We start from the raw sequence: 24,479 nt of genomic DNA on the forward strand, positions 1-24,479 counted from the left end.
CGATGGGTTAGGGCAACAGTTCTCTGTTGTTTGTCTTCTACAGCTAATGACGTAAAAAATTTGATTCCTTTACTGAATAGAGTAGGAACCATGTGAAACATAAACAAAAGAATGTGTTTTTGACTTGCAAATATTGCTTATTTAAATTAAATAACAGATTGCTTGCATCTCAGGTAAAGATAATTTATTTTAGAAAAGCTGGCGAAACCCACACTGATTCTAAAAGCACATTTTTACACTCGTTTGTCATTTATAAGTGTAAAAACGTCTGGCCAATCATTTCTGTTTAATCAGTCATAATTTTTTGGATACTTGTTTTGTTAAAAGACCCAAATAATACCCATTTTGCGTTGTCGTTCAGATGCTATGTGATTTATTTGAAATCTTGATAAGATGCCATGTGAAATCTTTTGGCCCACAACGCAGATTCTCTCCATTCTAGACCCACCTCAAGTGTTTATTGTTGAAAATTGAATTATCATTTGACCAAAGCACATAGCTCCACATAAAAGCCTCAGCTGCATTTAGCACACTGCATATATTTATGCCCAATGGCTGTCATGGAGACTCTGTGACCCTAAGATGCCTCTCTATGCTGATGTTCTCTAACAGTGAGCGTTGAAGGTATTGTTTACCTCCTTTATCGTCCTCCTCGCTTCAGACGCTTTGATTATTGTGCTCACTTATATGGGCAGGCTAACGTGTGAAGTTATTTCTTTGCGGCTATTTCCTGAGTGTTTTGAGGATCATCACACATCCACCTGACTTGAATTGCTTGTCCTCCTTTCCATTTTGAAGAATGGCTAAGTTAAGTGGGCCTCTCTGTGAATTGAGAGAAGTTCACAGATTCCTAAGCACTCGTATTAGCTTAGAAAATAGTAAAAATTAAACAATGCTTCAGTTACATTGACTTTATATGAATTGTTAGGGAATTAGCGTTAAAGGCAATATTAAAATGATTTTGTCCAAGATTTCTAATTAGTTGGGTTTCTTTATCTCTAATTTGATTCTCTTGAACCTTCACTGCTACTATTATTATGTTTATGTCCTTTTTATCTAGGAAATTGTAACTTTACTTAATTGATTTTATTATTTAATCATAGTTCAAAGCAACAAAGTGAATAAAATTTCCTTTAATTTATTTTTAAAGATTTATTTTTTTTATTGGAAACTGTCGACTGTCAGCAGGGAGGAGAGAAGAAGCAGTGAAATGCAAACGAAGAAGCTTTTCAAAAAAAAAAAAAAGAATCAACTCCAAAGCTGAAGTCTTCACGGTACATTGGTAGCTTCTTTGACAGCCTGCTATATTCAGACCAACTGCAGACCAATTCACTCAGGTGGAGGCGTTCTGGGAATTCAGTTCTACACTCAGGATTTGACAAGTTCTTGACACAAATTAGATTGAATTCCAATTATTTCATTGACCCGCTGCTTGGAAAGACAAATACAGCGTTGTCACAGAGGTCCAGCGGAGGCTTACGTGGTATTTTTAATGCTTCAATGTGACAGAGTCGAATGTCAATGTGCTGTTTTAAGGCTTAAGCTGTACGTCTGCTGGCAGCCTTCTCCCTCACTGCTTCAGAGATAAACCGCAGAATAACAACGAACAGCGGTGTTTACCAATAGTGGCGCCCTGCATATTTGACTCGGTGAAAGCATGACATCAATTCTTTAGCTTCTATGCATCACTTATTAAAAAAGAGCAACAGTGTGGATTGAAAGCACTTGTTGTTTATGTTATTTAATAAACATTGGTATTTAATTTGGACCTCCCTCCTGGACTAAAAGTAGTTTAAAACCTTAAAGTAATTGCATTCTTTTACAGAAGCACAAAATAAAAAAATAATAAAATAAAAAAAGTGATGTGAAACATACATCATGTGATATGTACTAAAATACGATCAGTATAAAATTTAATAAATCACTATAATAGAAGGAAATAAAATTCAGTGCATAAAACTCTTTTGAATCAGTAAAATTCAAGAAAACTGCTGATATATTTACCACAGTTTAAGCTTAAATTTAGATTAATTCATCTTAATTGTTGCAACTCAACTAAAACACAAGTTGAAAAGCCTTTTTTGTCACAAGATCTGAAACCTAAATGTTTTGGAGGGTGATAAAGTCCACTGGGACTTTAACTGGAACCTTGTTCAAATAAACCTTTAACAGCAATTATCCCAGGTGGGTCCTGGGATGAAACATATCAACATGTGTAAAAGCAGCTTCTTATGTAATGGACTGTTTCTGTTCCAAAGATCTTGTGAATCCGTAACACTTCCTCACATCAGCACATGCCAATATGAACTTTTTCCATTTCCAGGATATTTTAAAAGTGAATCTGGGCACTCAGCACAAGCAAAAGAAAATCCCTGAAGTTCCCTGTTATTTTATATTTCACAGTGAGATTCTGGCTTATTAAAAAAAGTATTTTAATAATTTTTTACACAACTTTACCAGGAATGCCAATAATTGTGGGGTGTGCTTCAGACTGTGATAATCTCCTTTAGCTTCCACAAGCACCTTATCGCCTTCCTACCACCTTGTCCTCTAATTCACTAGCAGCATTTTGAAAACACGACATGGAATCAGCTTTCTATGTCTGCTATTTATACATATTTTATCTCATAATTCCTTCATCTAACAAGCACCTGGAGGTAAAACAATTATCATCTTGGTGGAGGACGGATGAGTCCAACAGCACGTGTAAAGTGACCAGTTTCCCAAGAAAATTCACGAGAGACAGCATTATTGTTTCTGCCTGAGATTCTGACAGCTGTTCCAGGTTGAAGGACCTCTTGTGCGCTGTAGGCTGGAGTTCTCAGAAGGATCCTTTATGTGCCTGGTGTAGCAGGATAAAGGAAGGCAAACCCCTCTGCAGTCTGGAGCTTGGAGATAAAATCACTAGAGGCACCTGTGTGTGACTCCAAAAGTGTGCAAGAACACAATGTGTACAGCGAATTACATGCAGCATGAGTAAAATCCGTTAAACGTTTTAACAGTACTCTACAAGGAGAGTAGCTGCTGCTAATAAACTGTCAAGTAATATATTTTTTTGTGTGTGTGTCATAGTTGCATATTCATAAGGTGATGTGAAAACGAAGAATTCGCTTGGTTACAGAAACGTGAGCTCCCAAACACATTGCAGTGCATTGTTGCCTGGCAACTTAACTTATGCAGACTTTGAATGGATGCTGCACTTGCTGTCAAAGTAGCATCTTGGGGCGAATAGACTCTGCAAAGTGAAATGTTGAGGCTCACAAATTTTTGGCTTTATTGGGCCTTCAGAACTCAGCATGTAGCAGACACCAACACGACAGGCGCCGCATTTTACAGCAGCCAATCACATTAATAATGAACCGCAACGCTCCGCAGGGGCTCAGACTTAAAATGTCTGCTTAAAAGGCATCTTGGATATCTAAATATAAAAGTTACTTGGAACTGGAATAGGCTGTATGCCCGACGCTGTCTGATTTTGTTTGAGCTTGTCTTCACTACTAAAGCAAGAAAGAAGAAGTCGATGTCGGTTTCTGAGCATTATCAGTGTTTTATTTTCTTTAACTGTATGAGAGAACAAGTGGGGGCGCATCGTGAAAAGTTCTCTGAAAGATTTGAGCGTTAAGCAATCTTGCCGGGGTCTTCATCAATATCTTCATCGACTTTTTCCCTCCATCGATAAAAAACACAGACTCTGACTCTTGGAAGCTAGCAATGTAGAGCAGCGGCAATCAAGTATCTCAAGTTGCTAATATTTTTTCACAACAGGGTTCAAAGCTTACGTCTTCCACTCATTCTCAGATTTTCTACCTGTTAACTCCCCTTGCTCTCTAACAGCGACTCTCCTGTACATAAAATTATTTACGTCTTCAGCTCCGTCTGGGATACGTTTGCTTTTCTCTTACATGACCGTTTCCTTGCCAATCTGATGATTTTGTGGTTTCTAATTCCCCTCCACCCCCCCATCTCCTCAGTGCTTTGATATGATTTGGGGGTCTGTAATGGAAAATGGGGATTTTATTTATTCTTAATTCTGTGTCTCACACCTGCATGCACTTTGGTTCCTTGGCCTAGTTTGCCATATTACTGTTCTTGGCAGGAGAAAAACCACAGTGGTCACTCAGATTGATCATAGTTGTGGTTGTAATTTACAGTTTTTAAGCGAAAGATCAGATTGTATTTAATGTCTATCTAGAAAAGACTTCAGGCAAGCAATTTGATTGACAACAGACAGCAGGCCTTGATTGGCCCATGATTTATTCCACTGCATGCGAGAAGGCTGTACCTCCGAACATCATCTCCAGTGGGGAACATGCTGTCTGCTATCAGAGAGCTGCTCAGTGTAGAGGAGCGTAATTGTGAGTTTAATCTTTAGCAGCGCCCGGTACACATGCTTTTCAACTTTTGGAGCGGGATGACTGTGATTTTATTGCGTTTCACATGCTTTGCAGAATGGGCAGTGAAGAGGCGAGAAACTCGAAGAAAAGGAATTTTGTTAAAGGTGCCCAAAATTTTGTCGATTTCCAGATGTGTAGTTAGATTTAGGAACATGACACACACAGCCTCTCCTGACTTCAGCTCTCATGATAAATTTTTACAAGCTCCCAGCAGAGCCTCATTAAGGTGTCACTAGGGGGGGGAAAGACGAGGGGGAGTCTGTAATTGGAATTACGGTACACATAAAAGGACGTGTCACAATACAGTGATAGTAGCGCTGCATCAAATTCCCCAGTGAGCTGAAAGTCTAAAATCTAGTTAAGTGAATATGTGTGTAATGCCATTCTTTTTTTCTGTGAAGCTGCTGCTTCAAATGTCGCAGAGAAACAGATATTAACTTGTTCAAGACCGTTAGAAATGCCTATTACTGCTTTTGTGTGAGTAATAGTCCTGTTACTGAGCTGATTGATAGCATTGCTGGTCCCATATTGAGGTAGTGTTGCGGGAGCGCTCGCTCACTCGCCGAGAATGTATTTGCTTTCCGACATCTTGTAAATTTATTTTCTAATTTAAAGACGAGAATGCTGTTGTGACGTAACCGAGCGCGAAGCCTCTGAAGGTTTCCGATACAAAGTGGACAATTTCAATCTGCAGCGAAAAAAAAGAGCAACGAATGAGTGGGAAAGGAAGCAAGAAAAGCACATAGACCTATATTGGAACGTCACCAAATACAAGTGGACTGTTGACTTTTGAGAGTTGCTGGCTTTGTGGCAACACAGAGTGGCTCAGCTGTCTGAAATACATCAATTTAGAGGAACGCAACTTCAGCTAATGTCTTATTTATGTGCAAATAGTTTGAGAGTGTGTATCGCAAACCAAAAATCTCAACCTACAGTGAGCGGAGCCCCATCTGCCTGTAGCACACAGAGAAAATACTCATTCTCTGGTGAGTGTCTTGTCCGATTTGCCGCCTCTGCCAGCGAGAAGTTCTTTTTGTCGCTTTTTTTCTCTCTTTAATTCCCTCCTATTGTCACAGACACAGCCGTGCTGCTACAAGTTATTTCAAAATGCCCAAGCATGAAACCGAAGACATTTACTTCCTCTTCTTACCGGCTTTGACCCCAATCTGTCCTCTTGTCACCGTCCCTCTACACTTGTTCATCACCTCTTTGTCAATTCTGTCTTATTCCCCTTCTTACTCATCACCGATCCGTCTGGCTTACCTGATTTCTATTCTGGTATTTGCTTGTATTCTAACTATACTTTCTCTTTTCCTTCCCACTTAATTTCTATTATTAATTAATCGATCCACATCGTCCCTCTACAGAAGCCGAAGAATACAGCTCAGAGCAGGAGTTAATGAATAATTTGCAAATTATCCCTGAGCCTAACACTGCTTTTGCAAGTTTTTCATGTGGAAAGACAACAGCAGAGTGTGTGTGTGTGTGTGTGTGTGTGTGTGTGCGTGTGTGTGTGTGTGTGTGTGCGTGTGTGTGTGTATGTGTGTCTGCATCACATTAGAGGAGCGGAGTATGAAGAAGGGAAGGCAGAAACTGAAAAAGCCAAGAAAAACAGATTAAAACCATTTTATGAGTTGAATATTATGCAAATGTTTCAAACTCCACTCATTGTTTAGACTGAAATATGTACTGCATTATAGGCCTGCTGTCGTGAGAGAAACTGTGGGTTTGCGTGTGTGCGTGTGCGTGTGTGTGTGTGTGTGTGCGTGTGCGTGTGCGTGTGTGTGTGTGTGTGTGCGTGTGTGTGTGTGTGTGCGTGTGTGTGTGTGTGTGTGTGTACAGTATGTGGAGGTGTCGCTCACAGACTGGCAACAGCATGAAGAGTCTGCTGTGACTGGATAAGCTGTGTTTGCAGAGGTTCAGACAGAGGATACAAGAAGACACAGAAGTAATCTGTGCTTTTACAGTCATGGAAGAATCCTCGCCTGCGCAGCAAGAAAGCAAAGTCCACTGCGGACACAATATATATCCACATGCTGTGCACAGCTGTTCACAAAAGACAAAAAAAAAAATTAGCTAGTTTTGCTTTATACTGCAACTGAAGGACGTGTACAAATAAGTTTTTTGTGGATAACTGAAGGTATGTCTTGTTTTCAGTGACTCTCCTGCAGGAGAAATCCATATTTCAGAGAGCTTGTAAAGGCTAGTTTTATCAATAAACGTCTCTGGAGTCAGGTTTTATACTTCTTTTTGAAGCGGGTTCATTTTGAGTTTCTCCTCTCTCTCTTGAGACTTTTTCTTATTAGTTGCCCTTTTGTTGAAATTCATCTCTTTGATCTTTTTTTCCTTAAACTTTGATTGTCTGTGTCAAATACCTCACCCTAGGGAATTTTCTGTGTTCTATTATAAATCGTGTGAGTGTGTGTTATACATGTGAGCTAAGTGAAAGAATGTCCTCTCTGTTCAAGAATGAATTAAAGAGTCTGGTTTTGGCGCATTTGCTGAAATGTTTTGGTAAATATTTGGAAGATTATTGGAATTGTCGCCGCATTTGGAATGACAACCGTCCCCTGGTGTCGAACCCGGATCACAGCGACTTTTCACTAATGGAGTGAGTACAAAATCTTGGACGAAGATGGACTAATCCCAGAGATTAATGTGTTGAGCTTTTCATTTTCCATCAAGTTATTTCCAGCAGCCTTTAGGTGAAGTTCCAGGAATATCGCTGGATATCAGCTTCACGCAAAAATATCAAAAGTAAAACATAAAAAATAAATTTATGCTTTTCTCGCCTTAAATTCTGACTGCCTGTGGACGCAATCAGAATCAACTTAAATTGACAGCATTTTTCTTTTTCATCATCTACAGGAAATGCCTAAGACTCAAAGTAATGGCTGGACTTTTAAAATTTTTTTTTCAAGAAAAAAAAAGAATTTTGACTTCCTTTTATTCCGTCATACTCTTATTCTTCAAAGTTTATTGACATTACTGAACAATGCAGCCAGTACTCTACACATGGACCTTTTTGCCAAAGGCAACAGTTCACATTTAATCCCATGTTGTCTTCTAAAAATATATACCTAAATGTTTTAAGTAAAACACACATGAATGCAATCATGCAGCCGCAAACCAAAGAAAGGACAATATCTCTTTACCTGTGTCTTTGACAAATAGAAAATAATTAAAAGCATTTCAAATACTAAATTAGCTCAATTTTATAGGCAAAAAGGAAACTTAAGTCATAGCAAGATCAGCTACAATAAGTGGATATAAGCAGCGGCCGTACGTTACTGCTTTTGATGCAAGGTGCAGTTCTTTTACACACTACAATGATTTCTCATGAAACGAAAGTCATTCCAGAGCTCACTTGATAAAGCACACCCTAATACGGCGCACGCTTCCAAGAAAACATTATTTGTGGATTTGGAAAAGTCTTCTAAATCTCTGCAGCGTGCTGTTGTAGTCATAGTGCTGCCTTTTCGTCAAGATTTAAGCACAAAATGAATCAAGTCTAAAAACCAAACTTCCTTTCCTGCTCTTCTTCATCGCTTATGTTGTTCTAGACATTGCTACTATATCTTTCTTTCTTATTTTTTATTTTTCTACTCAGGTAATGATCAATAACTATGAATAGATGCACTAACACTTGAAACTGTTCCTCCAACTACAGAAGCCTGGAAGTAGAAAGGACAGTGTGTCCTTGTACCAGTGCATCATTGTTCTTTTCTCCTTCCAACTCTCTTTCTCTCTTCACTGCTCTGTACATCTAATGATGAGATGTTTACATTTGTGGTCTTATTGTTATTGCTAATGTGTTTTACTGAGAGACACAAAGAGGAGGTGCTGGAAAGGCAGGTAGACCAGGCTGTCTTTTTTTTGTTTTACATTCGGAGGCGTCTATTGAGGTTAGAAAGGATGGCTGGTGTTTTGCCATTCTGTCCTCTCCGAGTTTCACATTTATCTCTTCATTTGTCTCAGTGAAGAGAGAAGAGACTGAACATCATTTACATTTATGAACGCAAACTTTTTTTTATCATAAAAAATGCTGTTAAAACAACTGTATGTGTTTTAAAACACAAATGAAATGGACATATTTTTAGTTTTAAATAAACCCTGGGCGGGTTCCTACCTCTCACTTACGAAGCAACTCTGAACATCCTCTCTGTGAAACAAAATGGCTGACAATGTCTGTGCTGTAGCCGTCATAAGCAGAACGCCACTTAATTATCCTCGTCTTAAGATAACGTAGCTTGTTTTGTTGTGACAGTTTGGTAATTTATGTTGTCTTCTTTGCATTTAGTTACTTTGGCGTTTGTGCCTCAACCAGCTCCCCGGTGATGGACTTCCCCTCCCACACCCTTCCCAAGCAGTCATGGCATCCATTTAGAAATCTGCATAGGATCACATGAAGGAGAGACTCATTTTCAATCTAATTTTCCACAAGATTACTGGATAATTATGAAGGATTCAGCTCATTTCGGAAAAAAACAAAGGGAGAATTTCTCAGCATAATGAGATAAATTAGATGGATATCAGAAGTGAAGAAGATATTTTGTATTGTGCTGATATGAAGTATCAAAAAGTGAGTTTTTTTGTGCTGCACATCCCCTCTCATGTCTGTAGTCACACAGCAAGGTACTTGAATTGAGTGGATGCTAAAATTAAAGAGGTACTTTTGTTGCTGTTTTTTTTAAGATACCACATTAATGTGTTTACTGATGTTATTAATGTTAGAGCTTTTTAAATTGACAAATTTGCATAAAAGCAACGCTGCACATAAGATTGTTAGCTGCTAATTACAAGGCTGCATTTAATGTATGAATAAATGATCATTTTCAGTTGCCTCCCCACTTGGCCAACCAATCAACTTGTCAACACAGCAACCATAATCAGAGTTTGATGAGAAGTAGAGCAGCAGGCATGGCATCAGGCCTTTTATAATGTCTTAATGGAAGCAGAGAGAGAGAAAGAGAAGCCACAGACAAGTGGACAGCTGTGATATCTTCCCCCACACGTCCTATCACTTCCACACATTGGAACTAACTTTATGTGTGAAGATGAGCGGCCTTGAAAGGAAGACCTGAAGAGCTACAGCATATTCCTGCTGAATACTGTCTCTGAGGCACAATGATGTAAAAAGGTTGAAAGCAGCTGTCCTTTCGTTTCTTTTGACAAGTCACTGAATATAGTCTTTAGGTCTTTCTTGCGCTCTCTGCATAGCTGCCGTGCAATTTTTCTCAGTGCTGGCGGTACGGGGCTCTGCAGGAACACTCCTCGGTCGAGGTGAAAAAGATGTGACGTTCTCTCGACTTCAATGATGAGATGTTCAACTGTGAATACCTGTCGCATCAGGTGCACCTGACCCGCAGGGCCTTTTCTCACCTGCTGTTCTTATTGTCCTCTCTTCAAGTCTGCCTCCGTCTTTCACCCGATTCCTCTTGCCGCTCTCGCCCCTCGACCCCCACCTTTTGTCACCCTTTTGTTGTAGCTTACATTTAAGAGAGACAGTTTGACGTCAGCCGGTCTACTCTCCAGGTCTGATTTACAGAGAGGTGCATAGCTGCTCCACTGCTTCTTGACAAAACACACTTGGCAAAAGTGAGGATTTTGTCCATAGGCACTTGACAAAAGATTTTAAAAAACAATAGTGATGCTAAAAATAGAATACTAATCAAGTTGCCTCATTAATCTGACCATCAAATTGTTATGGAAAGAGGAGGGCTCTTTAACCCCTGAGATAGACATGATTTGGTGTAAAATGCCAATAAACCGCAGAAGAAACATAAAAGTATTTGTGAAAATGGTACCAGAATCTGGTAAAAGGATGTAATTAACCACAAGGAAACAAGTGCTGTGGCCATGGGTTAGAAGGCCACTCATGAAAGAAAAAGTGTTTCTTCCAGAGGAAACATAGAAAAGACAGTTTACAAACACTTTCAGTTGCACAGACCATAATGGTTTGGAGATGTGTCCTGTTGTGTGATGAAACTGAGATTGAATGCAGCAGTAGGAGGGCGGCTGCATTATGTCAATAGATTGGTTTTGATGCAGGACGACTGATGCTTTTCAGAAAAAATAAATTATATTAAAACAAAATTGTCTGAAAACATCACATGGTTATGATTCTTGCATTTAGAAAACGGAAGCAGTTTTGCTAATTCTAACTGAACTAAAGCATGGGAAGTTTAGTTACAGAAACTTCTCTGTTAAATAGCATAAATAATTTGAAAATGTTAGCAGGCTTCTGGAAGACTGTGACACGAGGTGGGGTAGTGGTTAAAATATGGAAAACTCACAGCGAGATTGCATATACAGTTAGCTAACAGCGCTAATCCCAAAGAGAGTTTTTAAATACTCTTTCAGAAAAGTCACCATCATGTCTTTTTTTTTTTTTAAACTTTTTTTTTATCATAAATGTATGCGTTATTGAGCTTCTCGGTGTTGCTTCTTTCGCTGTCTGAAACGTTGTCTCTGCTCTTGAATTAGTAGGTTGTGACCACAACAGAAAGCCGAGTACAATTATACTATTATAAAGCCATTTTGTCACCAGATGCAGTAGTTTCTTAGTTCAAGGTCAAAGCTTTTTTGAGCTACCGGTATTTTCTGTTCAGCTAAGCTTAACATCCTTAGATCGTCTCTAATAACTAAGAGCCTAAAAAATATCCTTTGGTGGGAACCAAAGGATTTGGTTCCCACCTCCTGTCCACAACACTTCAGCAAGTTTTGACTCTTGAATGTCACCTCTCTAAGATGGAGAACAGAGCTGCTTTTTGTTATAGCACTAAAATACACACTATTGTTGCTCATAGTTATTGTGATGATACAATTTTACAGTCACTGATTTGAGAACAAACACCTGGTCCAATAATGGTTTTCCTGGGTTCCTAATCTCACAGACTGTCACAGACCTGTCATTTCAGAGGATTGTTGATGGCCAGTCACTCTTGGGGAGGCTGAGACTTGTCCTGTATCCTCCCCATTTGAACACAATCTATCTAACAATAGGTTAGTGTGGTCAAAACTCTTCAGAGGCTCAAATAGGTTTCTAACATTTTCCTGTGGCTTCAGAATCAATTCCATTTTGGAGATTTTCTGAAATCTGTGAGCAATTGTTTACCTGCGATAATAACTAAGACTTGTTATGTTTTTTCAAGGGAAGGAGTCAGATGGAAAACACCCGTGAATTGAATTAAATTATTCAAGACCGATCTTCGCAGGAAAACCCTTCATTGGTTTGTTTTTTAATGATCTCTTTCCAGATATTTTTTTCTGTCCTTCCAATCACCTATCCTTTCTTACACTTTTCAGCTGCTACTAGGTTCATTCATGCTTCATAATGATATGACTGGAGTAAATGCTTGGAAGAACTCTGTGACATGCAGCACTCCTGGCTGATTTGAGGAGATCAGAGGCAAAAGGGGACAATCTGTTGATGCAGCCCTTTGGCTGACAGGGTTGAGTTAACGACTCACGGACGATTAATGTTTCACCTTTAGCATTCAAAGTTTTAAGTAAAAAAAAAATCCTTTCTATAAACTTCTTCAATGGCAGTCTATTGAAGACCTGCTTCTCCTTGGTGTGTAACATCTTGCGGCTATACTATCTGTCAGGCACACACACACACACACACACACACGCACACACACGCATACACGCACGCACGCACGCACGCACGCACGCACGCACGCACGCACGCACGCACGCACACAGAGGCTTGCTGAAACAACGTGTTTTTTTTTTTCTGGTAGTGCTTTGAACTCAACAAACGTCATTCCCATTTTCCTCTGCGCGATTAAAAAAACTCTAAATTTGTCAACACTTCTTCTAGCTGCTTATCGTCTTTGTTTGCTCTTGCCCTTGGCTCAAGTTTGCATTGGTATTTTCTCAAACTTAAGGATTTATTCTGTTTCGAACTTGAGGGAGGCACTTGATAGTGCCTGACAAGGCCTTGCCCTTGATTTTTGTCACAGCCCTGCGATCCGAGGGACTTGGGTTTATAAATTTTGTGCAAATGTTGACCATTTTAACTAATCATTAATTCAGAGAGAATGAGATGAGCTAATCGATGTCGAGGAAAATCTATCTCAGAGATCAGGATTCTCTGCACAGCCACCAGTAAACAATCAGGTTTGTCACAGCTGACGGGCTGTGCTGACTCATTACAGAGCAGGACAGATCAATGTTCAACTTTAGAGCAAACCCAACACAGACTAACCCTTTGGATATCACTGATATCATACTTGCCTTTATTGGAGTCAGCAGTGAACACAGAGCAAGGGCAAGCAGCTGATAAATAGATAGATGCCAAAATAGATCAATTTGATCAGACCGTCTCAGAGGAACAGCATATTTTTTTCCTAATAAAGAACAAATTCAGTTTTTTCTTGTAAAACTGTCGGTTTATTAAACATATTTCAGTGGCCATTTAATATATCCCTTGCTCAAACTCAACACATGGGCTTTCAGCTTCAGTCTGGTGTTTTACTGCGGCTTTAACTGCTCTAAACCATTGAGTGCAGCTTGTTTGTTTTTTATTGCTGAGCTGAAGTCACAAGAGTAAACTTCAGTGCTCTAGCACCAAAAATCTTCAAGACTTCCATTTTTGAGCTGCTGTTGCAGGATAAAAACATGCTTTGCTTGATTTTGTTTTTCTTGCAATGGTCAGATGGAAAAAAAAAAAAAATGGTATTGGTTAATTTGACCCCTGAACTGTGCCGGAAGGTTGCGGTCAATCATAATGGGATTTTGGTTGTGTTATATCCTCAGAGATTTGAACTCCCCAACATCCTGTTTCCTTATGTTCACTTTATAGTCTTAGAGAAACATAATAAAAAGAAGGCCAGGATGGAGATAAATGGTGTATTGCTCCTTGACTTTAAAAACGTTAGAGGCAGTCTTCTGTTTTGGTTGGGAATTAATGTTTGGCCTCCTTTTCTATTTGAATTGAACTCACATTTCCTGCATAGAAATGGCGTTTAGTCAAAAAGAGAAAATTCTGTATGTGAACGATTCACAAGAAAGGGTCAAGACGTCCTTCGTCGCAGGAGAGAACTCGAACCCCTACTGGTAGAGTTTTGATGTTTCTCATTATATGACAAGTCCTCACCAGTGCCTGGTGTGAGGCAGAGTTAGGCCGTTTAATCAGAAATCCAGGCAGAAAATTCATCTGATCTTGAGCCAAAGAAAAGTCTGCTCTGAGGTGTGCTCCGATGCCCCGCTATGTGAGGCACACTGCGACTCGCATTCAAATGATCAACCATTAAACCTGTTCACACAGCCTGGGGGGGGAGGAAGACATGCCGACGTCCACTGACAGTGATAAGCTAATAGCAGTGGGCATTCTTCATATGTAGCACACGCTGTGTTCTCAATGTATCACATTTCTTGTTTGCTTTTTGACATCACATTCACTGATGACAGTACGAACTGTACAGCCATATCAGCTTGTTTACATAATGTGATCATTTGGTTTTGCATGTGCCTTAATTTGAATGAGGGTTCATCATGAGAGAGTAAAATTTCTGGTGAATTTTTCAGTTCCACTGAATAACAAAGCAGCACGATAAAGCAGGTATTATTAGATGCAAAAACAGGAAATGAGCTGGACCCTGTGAGCATGTGTGTTTTTGTCAGGGGAGGTGCTGTGGGTGTGTGCGTGTGTGCGTGAGCGTGTGTGTGTGTGTGCGTGTGTGTGTGTGAACTTCCCAGAGTCGGTTTAGAAAACCCCCCCAAAACAAAACAAGAAACAAACAGATAATTTATGAAATTTCAATAAATTAACATTGTTATTATTTCTATTCCTGGCAGTAGAAATGATAAATAATTCCCTCGAGGCCTGCGGTCAGCAAGCTTTCCAAATTCAGGATTTCTTTTTGTCACTGCTGACCTCTTTCAGGATTTTATTTAATTACTGCTTTCTGTTTGTGTTCTAATGTCAACTTTGTCTTTACCAATCAATTATTCATGGCCTCAGAAAACCCCAAAACAATCAGTTTTCCTTTATTTTTTATTAAAATAAAAAAGAAAAGTTGAAATAAATAAACCTTCAAATTCAAAAGACTAATAACAGCTTATTTTCGAGGAGGAGCCACATGGCCAGCTACTGAATAGACAGCTGGCTGACAAAGCAAAGATGCACATAATGTGGTAGTTTTAAAGATGGATGAGTAAAACAACCACATTATGTGCGTCATGGCTTTGCAGAGGGCCGTGGGGTCGCTCTACAAAACACGGTCATTCTTCTTGGGTTTGGAAGTTTTTCTCCTTCTGTCTGCTTCTGTGATTCATGTTTCTGGGGGTTTTAATTGACACTATAGGGATACCTGAATAGAGAACAGAAAATTACAGCAGATGTTTTGTTACGGTGGAGAAATCATCAGTTTGACCAAAGAAGCAGAGTGTGGAGCTCTAAGCCTGGGCATCAGGACTGATACCCAAAGTGATTCAGAGTATGAAACAGATACATTTACCACTTCCTTTGTCCTGTTTATGTGCATCCCTTGGATAGGTAGTTGGATTATTTACAGCTACAATTATATACACAGCGTGTTAAAATGTAGCTAAGACAAGGCTGTGGTTTTGACTGGTTCCATAGTAGCCACCCTGTAATCTCACTTATGATGTAACATTGGCTTTTCTTCATGTCTGTCTTGGTAGTAGCCAGAAATAAATTTAAACCCCGACCACTTAATTTTATGTTGGCAAATTGGTAGTCATACTTCATAGTTGCTTGAAATTAAATCGGTATCTTTGCATATGAGGTGAGTGCTTTCAAGATGATAAACAGCTGTCTTAAAATATTTACTGTGTTCTGAAATATGCATACTTTTTCATTTAAATCCAGTGTTGAAAGGGGAGGAGGAGGATCATTATGATGATCTGTTTTAAAGAATAGATTTTTCAACCATAAGTAGCTTTCCTTTAGGCATAGATTTTGTTTTTAACTTAGCAGAGAACTGTTTTTTTTGTGCTCTGTAAAACTTGGCTGATGTTACATCTATTTCAGCTATGTCAAGCTTTTGAAATATTTTGTCTCTATAAAATGGGAAGGAAGAGTTTCATTTGTCCCTAGAGAAAAACCAGGGCACACTCTAAGAGTCGATGTTATTAGCTTCAGTTTTTCCAAAAGATCTAAGAATACAGGAAGCAGATTTTGCAGATTGTTGTATTTTACTTTGTGTTTAGTTTCATGTTCTCACAAATTAAAATATCGAAGGTATTCTCAGTTATTTTAAAAGCTCAGACTTTTGCACAGTAACATTTGGACAATTAGTCACTAGGTGACAATTTGAATCTTGTTTTAATACTTCAGCTGATAATTGAAGTGTTAGTGTAAAGATTTATTAAAGTCTTAGACTGAAAGGCTTTTCACTCTTTCTCTACATTTTCATCTTAATGCTACAGAAATTCTCCCTTTTGGAAACAGAGCTGTTGCATAAGAACATTGAGAGTCACAGGAAGGAGTCTGATGAGATGGTGACACACTTAACGACTTCCTCTCTGTGTATAGTTTCATCCTGGGTGGTAATAGATAACATGTTGCTGACTGGGGTAAAAAATATACTGCGCACTTCCAATTTGCTATTTTCTTGCAATAGCAAAAAATAACAACTAGAGAAGAGACTTACTCCTGAAATTAGGTGACATTTCATCGAAAGAAGGATCCAGTTTTGTTAAACTGTTTTCACATTACCTGTATTATCCATTTTTCCATAAAAGAAAAAGACAGCAGAGTTTCCCCCAGTGTATTATAAGCCTGGCGGGCCACCAGGCTAAGCACTGCTTGTTTATTTATTCTATAATAGGATGAAACATCTGAAGGGCCTACAAATTATGTTAATTTTAATTTTATTTTTATAATCTTTTGTCTTTTAAACACCTTATAGTTAGTGTTTAGGTATTGATACAAAATCTTTCCAATAACACTTAATTACCCAGGAATATTTTCAAGTTTCCTGTCAACTTTAAACATTTTTTAAGCTCAAAAACACAGTGGTTCAGCTGGATGACTTGTGTTGATCTAGCACTAAAATTCAAAATAAAATAAATGAAGGTTCATGGTTCTTATGCGACAAAATGTGGAAAGGTTAATGGCAGAGACATACTTTGGCAAAGCGGTAAATTAAGATGAAAAATTTTTAATTTAGTCCTATTAGTGTATATCACTTAAGATGTACACTAATTGCCTTAATTAATATACTTATTTTGAAGTGAAATACTCAAACACTTACATCCATTCCACTTCCTCATTGAAACTTTGCCGCAGAAACTTAATTTAGTGTCAAACTTGGCTAATCTACTGTGCAAGCTGAAACTATTACAATAAATGCTTTTTTTTTTTCTTTTTCTGCATCTCTGTGACTTTTTCAGATGGTAAGGTGGAGGTGACAAAGGAAAGCTTGAAGCTCTGCACCATGGGGCCAGGAAAGGTGTTTGGGGAGCTGGCTATTCTCTACAACTGCACCAGGACAGCCACTGTCAAGAGTGAGTCTTCACAGACACCTTAAAACATTTCCACACGAGTCCCTGTTCAAATGTCCACATGTTGCCACGGTGACGCATTGAACACACATGTTCAATGAAATATGCAGTCTCATAGTAGAAGACTTTAGGTCTGTTGCAGCAGGAATGTGTGTCTAGTATTGTTCTTGAGTTATCAAAAGCTGCCCATCAGCAGTGTGAGTTTTTGCAGCACTTCAGCCAAGTGCTGCGAGACCCGGAGTGAGACGAATGTCAAGGTTTACTGCTTCTTGCTCTTTCACATGTCAGAGCCCCAGCTCAGAGAGATGCACAGTGGGTGAGTAGGTGGTCCATCAGACTGGCAATTTGAATAGCCTGATAGATTAAAGAGAGGAGACTGAGGAAGCACAGGACAGATGGTGGATTACACACATTCGAAAGCTCGCAAGATAGCATGTCAAAATGAAAAATGTGTGTTTAGGTGAGGCAAGAAATAGGAAGTGGCTCCAAATTTGTGTTTGAGCGGAATAATAAAAAGACAAAAGGTGAGACGAGGTGAGGCATGGTCTAATTGGTGAAAGGATATTTGTATGCATGGATTAAGACAGATGCAGGCAGGTCAGAGTTGGGGCGAATTGAAACAAAGGAACATTCAGGATGATATGGATGAACTGAGAAGAGATTTCAATATATATTTATATCAAGAGCTGGCTCATATTTCCAAGTCTTATAAAAAAAAAATCTGATAGTAACCTTGGATTTAATGAATACACAAAGGGCAAAGGTTCCTCCATCCTGTTAAAGTGTGGACGAGGCGGGGTCAACCATTTCATGGTCGGAAACTTGCGTGGCCTGTGCTGACCCTTCTCAAGTCCAACGAACCAGCCAAACCGACCAAACTCCCAGCTCCAGTTACTATGGCAACAGGTGTCCACGGGGAGATGAGCCAACTCTTACGGGATAAAATATTCCCCTTCCTACTGGCGACAGAGCGTCTGGCTTTCTCTTTTGTGTTTTATTTTGCCCATCTACCAGCCCATCGGCCCATACTTCCTGCCGCGCTTTAATAAAAAAAAAAAAACCCATGCATGGAACAAATGATGTAATTGTCTACACGGCCAAAAGTGTGTTTGGTTTAACAGGGTCACTGGCGCTGTCTCTTAGGATGACTGTCTTTACTTTAATGCGTGTCGCTACACATGAATGTACCAAGGAATTCAGCTGCCAGGGCGGCTATTAAAGGTGATAGTCTCTAATGGAAATCATGCAGCCAGTAGTGCTTACAGAGACTCACATTCCAATCAAGCAGTTTAATTTGATCTGTGCATGCAGCTCTGTAGGAGGATGTAACCTCAGTTAATTTTAATCACATACGGTAATCTCCTAAGTCCCCCTCCGTGAGTAATTATATCTTTAGAATTTGGATGAACCGCCTATTTGTGTTGAGGTAAGGCTTTTACTTAGGAATTTAACTTACAAGCTCACAATACGAAACAATAAGCAGTATTGGGTTTGCATTGGATGAGAACGTCTCATAAGGCAAAGCTTGATGAGGAAATATCTTAAGCTTGTACGAGTCACCAAAGTGTCTTCAGCGGCTCACTGGTGAAGGAACCGGCTGCTCTGAACTGAGATTATTCTGGAATATTCAGTGTTATTAGATATTTTATTTCTTCATAAGAGTACTTTTTGTTTTACTTCTGTATTTGTTATTTCAAAAAAACTGCAGGTCCAACACAATGTAAACGACACACTTTTGCTAAAACCTTTGCTTATTTTTGGGACCAGTAGAAGAGAAATTATATGTACATTTTGGAAATACGTGTTTATTTACAGACAGACTAGACCTGAAAAGTTAGAGTGGCATTTTTATTCACAATTTCTTTTGCAGCAATTTTTAAACTCTGATCTTTATTAAAAAATTTTGATTTAACCATTTCAAGGGTGATTTGGGAATCGGCAAACTGCCATGGTTTGTTTAATGAATTACCACAAATTATTTTAATTGCATAGTAAAAATGTTCCTGCGTCAGCACATTCAAAAAATATTCCCATTCCCAACCTTTCATCCTTTTAGAGTATTTGCTATTTTGCATTCTCCCTAAAGAAACAAGCCCTTAAAATAACTTACGCAGACATTATGAGCAGCACTGCACCTTCCAGGATGCTTAGTGCCCCCTGAATGCTCCTCTAATCAATATGTTATGTTCAGTTCCTAGATGCAGACACTTAAGTGTAAAGCTATGGCCTCATTTGGGGTTTGACTCAGCCAGTCTCGGCAAGTGAAGTAAGATTTCACATGCAGTCCGAGACTCTCCTGAGACTCAGAAGAGTTCCTTTGTCATCAAGCTGCGTCGCATTATTTCCACATGATGGCGGTGAGGTAGATGCAGGCTGGAAACAAGAGTGGAAGAAAAAGGTTTGAGTGAGAGACAAATGGAGATGATAACAGGACAGCAGTGACAATACAAGGAGGAAGCTCCATCAAAAGGCTGCAGACTAAATTGTTTTTATGTTGTCTTGAAACGGGAGAAGGGGACAGTAGGAAAAAAATAAGTTCTTAAAGCATTTAAATATCGAGGTGTTTTGAATGGATTGCATATCAAAACATTATTCAGCATAGCACCACAAAAAAGCATGGACAAATGACAGTGAAAGTATATGACAAATTAATTACCAATAAACTCCATAATAAGAAACAGATACACAGGTATTTGAATTCTGCTGTTGAGAACCATCCACATTAGTTTTCACTTCATAGAGAACCTCTTTGAATCTGCAGTTTACCATCCAAATTCTGTTGGCTTAAAGTTGCAACTGCAAATTTACAATTGAATTCTGATGCAGAAGAAATAAATCCTTTTAAATGTATGTTTCAGTCAAACTGTTAAGTGCATCTAAGCATCGATACGATTTGAACTTGATGTCCCAACAGAATATCAGTGGAGTTTATTTTTCCTCCACACATTTTCATTTGTGATGTGTTTTGTTATGTGCTCAATGTGGCACCAAGCTTAGAATGGGATTTGTTTAGTCTCTGTTGGGGTTACACATACACCATGGTCGCAAAACACTCAGATGCGCACGGATGTCTGCAGACATCTAGTTGGCAGATCCAGATGAAGAAATTTATGTCACACCGGCATTGCAGTTGAGCGGGCAGTGGAGTAAACTTTGAAATATGGATTAGGTAAAAATATGTAACAAGTGGTGGTTCTTTAGTGTCGACTGAAGGATTGTTTTGGGAACCAAAAATATACCAAACAGTTGAATTGATCTTCTTTTTAATCCAGGTGTAGGAATTTTTCAGCCAGCTGATAAGCCATGTGCAGCAGCATTTAAACGAGGGGCTACTCTGCATTACTTCCAGGACTTTAACAAACAAAATAGACAAAAAAATCAGTTGTTTTGAAATCACAGTTTTTAAAATGACTTGATACATGAAACCTGAGCTTTTTAATTTGCTTTTGATGTTCAGAATAAGATGCCGATTTTACCAAAAGTGAATAATTCCTAAATTCACAGCTCAGTGCCTGCATGTAAATCAGCATGTAGGAAGTAATGGTTCTGAGCCTTGAGCATTTCAGAAAACAGTTTCTCCTAAAATAAAAAGTCAGTCATAATCTCCTCCACTTCAAGCCAGTTTAGCTTCATAGCGACTGCAGGCTGCATATAACTACCCTTTTGTCAAAGTTATGAGGCTATTTTATCGCAGTGCTGTTAAAGCAAAAACGATCTCATTTCAAGCTGCTATCTTTATGAGGTGTATCTTGTTTCCTTCTGACAGCAGAGACAGTGTAAATGGATGGTAATCATATGAGTCGCTGACTGTCAGATGCTGCATTTATATGCACATAAACAGTCTAATAGAGAGGATATCCTAAGGCAAAATGACTTCTTAAAGATCATGTGAGTAATACTTCAGCTTGTGTGCACTGCTGTCAGAATAACAAAGAGGGACGACGGCGTTTTGTACTGTGACAGTGTTGATCACAACAATGGACCTGTGCTGAATGAATTCACAGTTTAGAATGCACAATGTTGACATACAATACCTACATGCGACCTGCATGGTGATACACATTTAACGGACGGAGCTCACACACGCACACACACACACACGCACACACACACATGCACACAAGACAGACAAACACGATTGTTCAGTAACACCACAGATAAAAGGTTGTTGGGAATCCAGGCCTTGTTTTCAGAGCAGTCATCTCTAAGAAAGTAATGTCACTGCCAGTCACTCCAAATACAATCAGTGAGAGAGATTATATCTGTAAGCTCCATCTTTTATAGCAGTGATGGAAAAGCAAGTCTTTGTCTTCATCTCTCGGAGGACTAACTGTTACGCACATGAAGATTTTAGCTTGTAAACATTGACAGTGTCATAAATCTGTGGTAACTTCAAGGCTTCTTAGAGTATTTAAGTGGGGGATCCAGGTATGAGGGAGTGTTTGTGTATGAAAGAAGCCGGTAGGGTACAGCTGGGTATTTCCAGCTAGCCGACACACATTAGGAGACATTAATGTGTGCAGGTTTTAGACCTGAAGCTCTTTCCATGCATGAATTATATATAATAAAAAGTCAAACATTTGCTGACTTTGAGACAATTTCTGCCCATACAAAAATCAGGGCTTAGTGTTTTCTGTCCTAATTTATCGCAGATTTCCAGTAAGAGGTATGTACACCCTAGCGAATTCTTATTTTTTTTTCTCCAGCGGGTTTGAAGGGAAGACTGTGTAACTGGATTATATTTGAACTAACATTCACTAAAATTGTCTCCAGCACTTTTAGAACAACAGGAAACAATTAGAGAATCTATAGCTAAAAAATACCGCCACAAAATCCGCTTTAATTCGGAAATTAATTAGGATGTATTTGGATGAAAATCTAATGTTTCTAATTGCTCTCCTCAATTGACATCAACAGTGGTGATAGGACACATTAAAAAAGGGAGCAAAAACCACTTACTGCCAGATGCATACATTTATTCCATGCATATTTGTGCCAAGCAGTATATATTTGTTTCATATGCTCACCATCAACATTAATCTCAAACTGACATTTTCTTTCTCATAATGATCCCAGCTTTTTTGACATTTATCCCTTGGATTCTCATTATGATGAAAGATTTTTATTTCCCTCTACTGTTGACCATCCAAGATATGAGCAAATATATCCTTTAAGATTAATGGCTTCACTTCACAGATATGCATGTTGGCTCATCGGAGTCTGCACAGTGACTCACTGACTTATGGTCATAGAGATAGAAGTTACCCGACTCGGCATTACTTCCAGAAGTTTAAGACCCAGAGCATAATTCTTGTTACGAAATCTTTAATCAGTTACAGTGTGCACTTTTTTTTACTTTATTTACTTGCTGTTTGCAAGCGACAAACAGGCAAAAAAATATTTACCTTCTTGGAAAATGTAGCATAATTCTGTGAAGTAAAAAAAGTCCCTCTCCATATTTCATTGGAAGAGGCATTTTACGTGACAGACCAGCACAAATACAATTTCTGTAAAGCAGAAGAAAAAGAAAACATGTTTTTTTTCCTTATCAGTAAAGAAAAATGGAAAAAAGAAAACTGACAGGCATACATTGACAAGGACAATATATAACAAGGAACCAAAAGTCCAACATTAACTGTCACTAAAAGTGACCATTGTGTCTGTATATGTGTCAATTTGTGTCAGCTATCCTGGTGCAGTGATCAATGCTAGAACCATCAAAGGAAGAAAAAGGCAGAGTTTCCATTCAAGAGAACTGATTGCTGTTTTGTGGCCGTTTTGTGAAGTAGAAATAGGATGTACTCCATGACCTCCAGAGAGTGCAAGAACATCTTTTATAGAGCACATGTTAATATTAAACTCTGTGGTCCATCTTGACCTTTTTACCAAGTACACAACTTTTCTTCAAAAGGCCAAACAGTCGGCTTGTATTTCACAACATAAAAAAAAACGAATCAATACTTTTAGCAGCTGTGATCTGGTGTCAGTAATAGTTACACAGACCAATGCCTCTGTAAAATATAATTATCCAAGATTTTTTTTTGAATTAGTTTTGTGCATTTTTAAGTTGTCTGTATTGAAAAGAAAAGTATACAATTGCTCGATTGACTAAAAAACAGCAGATCATGTCTCGCTAACATTGTTCTGGAGACGTCTTTCAGTGCGTCGCTGTAATGCTACCCTTCCTTCTGCCGTGAGCGCGCCAACACTTGTCTCTGAAATCATCCTCAGAGAAGAAAATGTTCACGTGTTAATGTGTCAGTGTGAGTGCAGCACAGTTTGCTCGGTGTTTCAAAAAAAGCTCACCTTGTCCATTCAGAGTGTATTTTGTTTGTAAAAACTTAAGGATGCAACTTCTAGGTGAACCAGGCTCAAAGTTAAACATGGCGGCTAGCGCTGACGGCGGCGAATAACAGCTTTTGTTGTTTAAATAATAAAACACAAGGCTTGTCAGATTGTTCGTATGCCGGTTTTCTCCCTTTCTCTGGGTTGCAGTAGCAATAATACTCCTCAGTTCTCTGTGGGAAACATTATCTGTTGTTGCATCTCTGACAGGTATGCTTCACATATGAGCTGTAATCCATGGATGCCACAAAATGTAACATTTTTAATATTTTTCACAAATAGTTTAGTAGCAGTGAGGAGAAGCTTTCTTTTGTCTGCCAGATTCAACCACTTTTGCAAGAGCCACAGAATGTCAATTAGCATTTATGTGCAGATAGTAACTAACAGCATTTTATGCCATGTTGTCATTGTAATTACATTTTTTTGATTATTGAAACAAGCCATTAGCAAAATCCATTACCTATTTGTGTCTGGCAAAAAAAAAAAAAAAAAAAAACAAACAACAAAACACTTTCAACTCTTTAAATAAATTTCCTCACAAATGGTGCTGCACAGAAAGAAACTATGTTGCATGCAGTTGCTTTTTTAGTTTATTTATTTTCATTGTTGGAGATTGCTATTGACTAGGCTGCAGGTTTTGCATTTTGCAATCAACTTTGTCTTTCTGGAGATAAAATGCAAGAATGAGCTTTGATTTGAGGACACATATGAAAGCTAACACATTTTTTTTCCACTTAACCTTTATTTAACCAGGAAAAAAATAACTTATTGAGATCAAAATTTCATTCATAAGAGTGTCCTTGTCTAGACACCAGCAGGATAAGAGAATAATAATAATGCTTGCTTTAGTTCTGAAAGAATCTGTCTTGATCTTTAGTTAGTCTGGGTTTTCTGTGCATAATAGTTCATAAACACAGAATTTAAAGCCAGTATATTGATACAAATGATCACACTGTGGTTCTGCTAAACTGTTAGAAACCTTTTTATTTATCTAATGTAATATCAAACCCTGTGTTTTGGAGTTTCACTTGCTGTATGCTGGACTTATTCATGACCAAGTAGTAAAAACGGATAATGGCCAGAGGGGCAGGTCTAACAGGAATTAAAGAGATTTAACCCTTCTTGAAGCATTTTCTTTTCCAATTTTAGAAAGCTGACCTTAATTAGAGGTTGAGCCATATTTTAGTGAAATGAAGGGCTGATGAGAAAGACCTACAGACGCATTAAAAGATAATGAGGCAACTGCAAAAATGAGTAAAA

General features: G+C 38.6%; 1 protein-coding gene across 2 annotated transcripts in view; it reads left to right on the forward strand.

The window, feature by feature from the left end:
• The window catches only part of LOC103476798 (cGMP-dependent protein kinase 1), a 91,148-nt gene that overhangs the window by 17,930 nt on the left and 48,739 nt on the right, over positions 1 to 24,479 (forward strand). For both annotated transcript variants that reach the window (XM_008429389.3, XM_008429387.3), the window contains exon 3: positions 16,764 to 16,877. In XM_008429389.3, coding sequence (XP_008427611.1) covers positions 16,764 to 16,877 — 114 coding nt within the window. The remainder of the gene's footprint in view (positions 1 to 16,763; positions 16,878 to 24,479) is intronic.

Source organism: Poecilia reticulata, chromosome 15 (genome assembly GCF_904066995.2).
Source record: "Poecilia reticulata chromosome 15, P_reticulata-male-v2, whole genome shotgun sequence".
NCBI lineage: Eukaryota > Metazoa > Chordata > Actinopteri > Cyprinodontiformes > Poeciliidae > Poecilia > Poecilia reticulata.